Genomic DNA, 7996 nt, shown 5'->3' with positions numbered 1-7996 from the left:
GTGGATGGGAGAGGAGAGAGGAAAAACATTTAGACCACCAGCTGGTTTTCTAGACTAGGACTCGAAATACTCCATCACACCACCGCCTTCCAGATTACTGTAAAAAGCAAACACCAAAGATTGGGCTTCTGACCCATCTGAAAACTCTTTTGAGCTGCTTGTTTTCTGCATCACTACATTTGAACATAGGTACAAATGGTTAGGGATTTCAGTCTGGAAGCTCAACTGCTCTCTAAAGGATAACTTTATAACTCCAACAGTTTGGATCATAAGTATCAGGCGGACTAGAGATCACAGATATACATTCTAATTTAACTGTCAAGCTGTCAGTCAGGTTTCCTGTTTATACAATTCATGCTGTATTCTCCAACATTCTCGTTTGTTCTCTCTTCCTCCCTCTCCAGATTTAAGATCAACAGAAATGGCTCCCCCCCCCCGCCTGTTTTTTAACCACCTTGCTTTTCTCATGTGAGGGTGTGTTTTTGCATGCATAACCTATCAGCAATCTCCTAAAGGGAAGGAGTCATTACAAGTCCCATTATATCATTTACTCTATGCAGGCTAAACAGAAATGTATTAGGAAATGGAAGATTCCAATCAAACAGCATGTTCTCAACGCATGTAATTGAGTATACAGGATACCCAGTGTGGTGTCGTGGAGAGAGTGATGAACTAAGGGCCAAGAGGCTTGGGTTCAAATCCCTGCCCTGCCATGAAAACTCATCGGGGGTGTGGGACCACTCCCTAAATATCTCACTTTATCTTGAAAGCCTTATCAGGATCACTGCACATTGTTTCGAACTTGGCAGCATGTAACAACAATAAAGTATCTCTATTCAATCAGTACTTGTACAAATATAATTCTGGCATGGAAGATAGCACCTCATTAAACATGCATTACATTTTCTATGATCCATCTGATGCCTATTAGTTCATGCATCCTGGGGCAGCCCTTCTTTCTTTGCCATGGAAATGTCGAAGCCCTTCTTCAAACTAACGGGCACACATGCCCCATCCATCCAGCCCTCGCTGGAACAGAGAAATATCTTTTTGTTGACACTCTACCAGCTGGGCTATTTTTGATGCCCTCTGAAGCTGAACTCCACTTAACTATGTTTAGCTCTCTTCTCCTGCGCACTTAGGCATCTGTGCATAAGTGAAAGGGAGTGCTGTGGTCTATCGCCTCGGTTCACAGCTATGAAAAGAAGACTCACTCGATCTTATTGTTCTGTCTGAGAGCTTTCTAGGCAGCACGGCCAATGATAAGGGAAAGCTGGGGTTCAGAAACCGATTGAAGGCCCACCCTGACTGTTGTGCGCCTTTTCAGTAGGACTTCCATCACGAAAAAGAACACCTTTAATGAAGCATGCATCTTAGAGCAGAGACGGGTATGTCCCTCCCTCTCACATTCAATATCACCAAAAGAAAATTATTAGTAATGGCATTCAGAAAAAAAAGAGGCATAAGGTATTTAATTTTTCAGCACTAGAAAAACAAAAATGCAGGGTAACAAATTTTGACTATTTAGAAGTACAAAAACCTTAGAATTTAAGTATAAAAATAAATAAACAAGCTACTCACACACAAAAATCCATTGATTTAATTGTTCTTATAAATTAATTCTAAACTACTTTGATCTGGAGAAGTACCAGCACATTATTTTCTTTTCTTTTTTTTTCAAATCTTCATGAGATCACTAATTTTCAAATATATAAAAAGTTACATTAGCTGGAAAGGTTGCGCATTAAAAATGATTAAAATTCATGAAGTTGCTTGGTTTGTATAACTGGAGAAGTGTCTTTAGTGGTCCATTGAGACAAACGTCAGCCTACATAGGGAAGGTGCTGGAAATGCTATGGCACACAAACCATTTTATTGAAATGGAAGGTTGCTTTTTTCCTTTCATCGGTTTCATCCTCACTCCCAAGGCACTTTTCTTCCCAAAATGTGGTTGGTGATTTTCTGCAGGGAAAGAAAATGAGAAATCTATTAGCTCTACTGTGATGGTGTACCCTGATCCCCCTTCGCCTAGGGAGGACTCAAAAAATGAGCTGTAAAAAGGAAGTAACTGTTCTCTGTTCACTGTCCTCATGGGGGAAAGCCGCCTAAGTAGAATGCAAGGTTAAGTGAAGAGTCACAAATTGTGGGTAGCAAAGTCTAGAGCAGTCCTCGGAAGATGGGAGAAAAAGTGACATTAAGTCTAGGGGGAAATAATTCTGGGCTGAATCTGTTCATTTTAACATTTGCATGGCACTTTCAGTAAAAAGAAATGATCATGGGAGTTAGAAGTAAAGTAAAAGCACCGGCCAAGAACTGTATTGTTCAAATAGTCCTTGAAAAGGACAATAATATTCTGAAACGTGTAACATGGTAGGAAAAGAAGATGACCGAAATAGACTGAAATGGACTGGGGTTGTAAAGGTATCTAGAGCCCTGAGTTTGCTGGACTTAAGCAAGGAGGGCTGTTAATCAGAGGACATTTTAGGAGGTTATTAATTTTTAGGATCAGCAGCACAGGCCAGAAGCAACTTTGCCAGCACACAATAAGAGCAGAGGGATTTGCTTCCCACCTGCCCCTTTACGTAACTGCCACTCTGCTTTTCAAATCTCTTCTAATCTGGAAGCTGTTTTCTACATCATAGTAGTAATAGTAGAAGAGGAACAAGAAGAAGAAGAACATCTGAAGAAAAAAAATCCACTGTTAGGCTTACGGAACTAGTTTCCTCGATTTTGGATCATGGCCCTAATTAGTCACACAAGGCACGTGAACACACTCGAACCACCAACAGCAGCAACATCCAAAGGAGCTTCTCTGGAAAGTGTCCTCCAGAGCTATGGTGCCCAACAAGGAGAAGGCCTTGTTGCATCACCAACCAGACGCCGTCTTCTGCTTCCTTTCCTACCTTTATCTTAAGCAGAGCTCCCAAAGGGCACAGAATCCTGCAATGGCCTTGTTTTGAAGGAGGCAAACAGAAAAGAGCACAGGAGCTCCTGAAGCAGTGGCCATTTTCAGGATGCCAAGAGGGTCAAAGGATAAGAGTCCTTCTTGGTGAAAGACCTGCAAATTCCATGTTTTCACAATAGGTTGTGGTTGTTTTGACTTCTACTCTGCCCCACAGCGCAAGAGCACTCTATGGGCATAATATTGCCAATAACACTTTGTCCCCCTGCAAGCCAGATACTCATTTTATGCACCTCAGAAGGATGTGCATGCAGGATCAGGGCAGAAAACGAGGGCCATCCTGGGATCAAGAGAGACTGAGCATGAAGAATAAAGCAAGAAGAAAAGAAAGAGACAGGGGCAAAACCGCTCCAGGAGAATCTGAAAATCCTCCTTTCCCGGGGACCACTCTGACCTTAAACTTCTCTCCCAGCAGCTGGTGGACAATTTCCTCTTCCTCATTTGTGGTTTTACTGCAGAACTGAGCAAAGATTTGACCTATCAGTCCTCGTCTTTAGCAATACGCAGGAGGAGAATACATATCGTCTCTGTATATGTGAGTTCAAGATAGTTCAACTCTGTATAGGTGAGTCCATCGGCAGTCAACGCTGTTAGATAAGCAGCTCTGCAAAGCTGCATCAGGAACAGACACCGGGAGGCTGAGACCACCACCTTGGGGGGGGAGGCGGGCGGGCTTTGCAAAAGCAGCCGCCACTTCATTCTCTTCACTGCAGGGCCACCTCGTGGACAAAGTCTAGTTCACCACCCCATTTCCCCGTGGCTTCCTTTTACCAGGCAGAAGCAATAGAAGAGAGACACCCTCTCCATCCTGTCTCCCCTTCTACTCCCTCCAGCCCCCATCTTCTGCACTAGAGAGACAGACTGTTTTGTTTCCTGTTTCCAGGAAGGCAGACTTACTGTGGGAAAAGTCTCTAAATGCAGAAAAGCTGCAGTTGTGTCACATACACACACACACAGACACACACACACTCAAACCTGAAGGCAAGCAGATGCTGCGTTGACGGCTACTCTCTTGCTCCCAGAACACAGCCTGGTCATCTTGGTGAGAAACTATTATAGGAGCCTTATTTGTTCAGCATCCTGCAGCCATCATCCTTCACTATACCCAACAGCTGGAAATGCTTTCTCCTCTGAATTTCTATTACGCAGGGCTCAGGGAAGGAGAGAAAAAGAAAAAAAAATCCAGGGTGCTGCACTGACACACATTACTAATGCCACACCTACACACAAGACAGAATTCAAATGAACCACAATACGCGTTAAAACTGATGCACCTTTGTTTTTCTGACCCAACAACCTGAGAAGCCAAGGTACACAGGCTCTGCTTCTGGGACAAAGCTGGCTGATTTTGGTGCACTGCAAGGCCCTGCAACTACTCGTTTTCCCGAAAATAAGACCTAACCTGAAAATAAGCCTTAGTAGGATTTGTCATAGAAGCCCTACCCCAAAAATAAGACCCGGTTAAGTGAAACCCCGCTCGCCACCCTTGTGCAGCAACCAGAAGAAGAGGACTTGACTGTATTTGAATAAATGCAGATTGTTGTACATGAAAATAAAATAAAACACCCTCTGAAAATAAGTCCTAATGCGTTTTTGGAGCAAAAATGAATATAAGACCCTGTCTTATTTTCCGGTAAACACAGTAGATGTCCAGATTTTGAGGTTAATGCAGGGAGCACCTTTTACCTGCTCTCCGCATGCAACATCAAGACTTCAATCTTTTTCAAAGAAAAAAAAAATCTTCTTGAGCCAAGTGAAAGGAAGACTGACGCTGTCGCGTAAAAACAAGCGTGTGACTGAATGTGCCCTGTCTCCAATACAGTGCAACCATACAATACAAGAATGGTGTCTGAATCTCATACGGAGATTTTGGGTCGGGTCTAACTGGGAGAAGAGCCACTCACAAGCAGCAAGAGAGACCAGCTGGAATGCATGACTGGGAAGCCAATAATAAGCTATGAACACATTAATTTTTTTAATTTACCTCTCGAGACATGAAACACAGACTGAATGTTTGCTTTCCTAGGAGAATAAGCCATAGAGCCATTAACTATGAAATGTTTCAATCTAAAAAAACAAAAAAGATTGATCCCATAATATTCTGCCGCTATCAGCAGTGTATTAACACTCTCCTGGCACATCATGTACTGTGCAACTAGTCAACACGAAGAAGAATCCAAAAGAGAAGTGATAATTAACAGCAAACAGACAGGGTGGGGAGGGGAGAGAATCATCCTTATATTTACCACACGCTACTTAATCCAACTTCCAGAGGCAGTTGCGTTTCTGGCCTGATTCACACCATCTCAGAAACTTGATTTGGCTACAGCTAATTCTTGCACCTTTAATGATAGGTCGCTGGAGGGGCAAACTGCTCCTGGTGTCTGCAGCAGGCACCAAAATGTCCCACCGGTAGCAGCAAGCGCCCCCAGCAGCCCATTTACACACAAGCCTCTAGTGTTGGGCTCCTCCTGTAATGATCACCCCTACGTGACTCAGTCCTGCAATTTTCTGCATGCCAAGGTTGCACACACAGAACACCCATTAGGAATGGAAAGCTGTCCCAAGAAGAAGAGGAAGTGAGCTGCAGCAGCAACAGGACAGGAACAGGAAGAAGAAAAGGAAGAGGAGTTGTTTTCAAGCAACAGCCTGAGATGCTCCACACACACAGTTTTGCTGTTCCCAGCTAAAAGTCAAACGGGAAGGCTTCGAAAGTAGCATTTCCAAGCTGTTATTTATGCCAGAGTGGGTAACAGGTTGCCATGGTAAACCTGTTCACCTTCTTCCTGGTTCTGATGCAACGGACCAACCTGGTTTGCTCTGTGCAAACAGTTCCTGATTGGCGCCTTTTGCTAGACACCAGAGTGAATCTTGCCCAAGCCGCAGGTTAGGAGGGGATGTTCAGCTGGGATATCTGGGGCCCCATCAAGAAAAGAGATTTGCAGCATCGCTAAGAGAGAACGGGAGACAGAAACAGGGGCAGGGTGCACAATCAAAAGGGATTGCCTTTCATTACGGTAGCTTGTATAAGAACACTTCCCTGTAGATTTGGTGCTCCCAGTTAATTCGCAGACGGGAGACTATCTGTTAAGGGCGTTTCTGTCTCCAGTACCCAGGCGGCTTGGCCGAGCCCTGCTGGAACCTGAACTGCACGTGCCGATGTGATTTTTCTGCATTTGAAAAAAGTGCCCTCCAGCAAGCAAGCGCCCTGCCTAACCTGCCTCTTCTTGTAAGATCAGTGCCAGTGGGTTCTTCCACTGGCCATTTCCAGCATCCAACAGACAGGGAACAAAGAACATTCAGTTTTAATTGGCATTTTAAAAGGTTGCTCATTACACCTTCCTCAAACACAATACACCCTCTTCCCTGCCCCAAGGAAAACGGATTCAGCTCCATGCCTCGGCCGCAGCAAGGGGGGTGAAGAGATCAACAATGCCTTTTTATGTTGTTTAGCCAATCGCCAGGCAAAAGATGCATTTATGGGGGCCTATAACTGTATGTTCATAAAGCAAGCAGGGTGATGGTCAACTCCCGAGCTGTGGATCAAGGGAATTTATGGGCCCTTTGCGGGATGTGATGGTGATGTTATGCACAAACTCAAGGCACAATTATGACAGTGCCAGCTGGCTGTGTGATGCACAATTAAATCCCAGGTCATGGGGAAAGCTTCCTCTGGAAAGATCGTTCCTCTGAGACAAGAGATGGCAAGCTTGTTATCTTTCAAGCCACTTTTGGAATATTAACGGCAACAGACGGGAACACTTAACCTCTTTGTGTAAAGCTTCCCTTTAAAGAACAAAAAGGCTGGTGGCTTTAAAGCAGGCCCTGGCCTGCTTTAGGGTCTCCCTTTCAAACCACCATGCCTCAAGTTAAAGGAACCTCAGGCGGTAACAGTGGCGGGGGAGTGGAAATGACTGGGTGGAAAAGCTGCTGAAAGCAGGCCATGGCCGACTAAACTGTCCAGTTGTCTTGTTGAGAATGCTGCAGTTCCAGACAATTGATGGGGAAAAGTGCAGATAAACTGTGAAGTGCATCCTTTGCACTGAGGAAGAATGCGGCACCACGCTCCATCCCAGCAGCTCTTCTCTAGGCACAATTCAAAGGGCTGGTTCTAACCTGTAACGCCCTAAATGGCTTAGGGTCCGAGCTATCTCAGGGACCACCTCTCCCTTGACGAGCCTGCCTGGGTTTTCAGAACATGAAGGGAGCCCTTCCTCTTAGTCCCAGCACCTTCACAGGTGCATCTGGTGGGAAAGGGCCTTCTCTGTGGCTGCTCCTTTAGGCTCTGGAACTCCCTGCCACCAGAGGCCTGACTGGCCCCCATCTTGGCTGTTCTTCTGAAAGCAGCCGAAGACCTTTCTCTTCAGGCCGGCTTTCCCTCAGTGACCAGCTGTCTGGATGTATGTGTCTTAGAACAGGACTGTCAGGTTTCTATTTTTTAAAAATGTATTTTTAGTACTGTTGTTTATCTACTAAATTTTATATTTGTTTAATTGTTTTTAAATGTTGTGATTTTTAAATTGTTCTTAGCTTTTAATGTTGCTTAATTTTTTTAAGGCTCCAAGTTACCTTGGATCCTTTTTAGGGGGAAAAAAAGCAAGGTACAAATATTTTAAATAAATAAAATACATAATTTAAGGCAAGAGAGCCAGGAAACCCCTTGGCTTGGGATAAGAAAACACTGTGGCCGCTCAGAGTAGGCAGAACGGAATTAAACAGACTGCAGGGATACCCATCAGAGAGAAGCTTCATATTCCAGTTGAGGAGCCAGACATTCCTTCTGCCCCACAGGAAGCAAACGGTAACCCTCGGGGCCAGCCTCCTCCGCTCTATTCTTCCTGGACACTTAGTTTAATGTGTTCCTATGGCTCTTAAACTCACTGTTCTGCGAAGTTTCTCCATAGCGCCGCCATTTTCGCGCCCTCCGTAAGCGAGGGCAGGGCGCGAAAATGGTGCGGGATGCCATTTTCTGCACCCGGCGGCCATTTTGGAACCGCCGATCAGCTGTTCCCAAAATGGACGCGGGGTGCAGAA

At 44.8% G+C, this 7996-nt stretch overlaps 1 protein-coding gene across 5 annotated transcripts in view; it reads right to left on the bottom strand.

The window, feature by feature from the left end:
* Positions 1–1444: 1444 nt before the first annotated feature.
* Positions 1445–7996, bottom strand: part of ALMS1 (ALMS1 centrosome and basal body associated protein) — an 81910-nt gene continuing 75358 nt past the window's right edge. For all 5 annotated transcript variants that reach the window (XM_020807626.3, XM_020807627.3, XM_078394440.1 and 2 more), the window contains one exon: positions 1445–1962. In XM_020807626.3, the coding sequence (XP_020663285.3) occupies positions 1918–1962 (45 nt within the window). In that variant the 3' untranslated portion in view covers positions 1445–1917. The remainder of the gene's footprint in view (positions 1963–7996) is intronic.

Source organism: Pogona vitticeps, chromosome 5, assembly GCF_051106095.1.
Source record: "Pogona vitticeps strain Pit_001003342236 chromosome 5, PviZW2.1, whole genome shotgun sequence".
NCBI lineage: Eukaryota > Metazoa > Chordata > Lepidosauria > Squamata > Agamidae > Pogona > Pogona vitticeps.
This window is presented reverse-complemented; position numbering and strand designations above follow the sequence as displayed.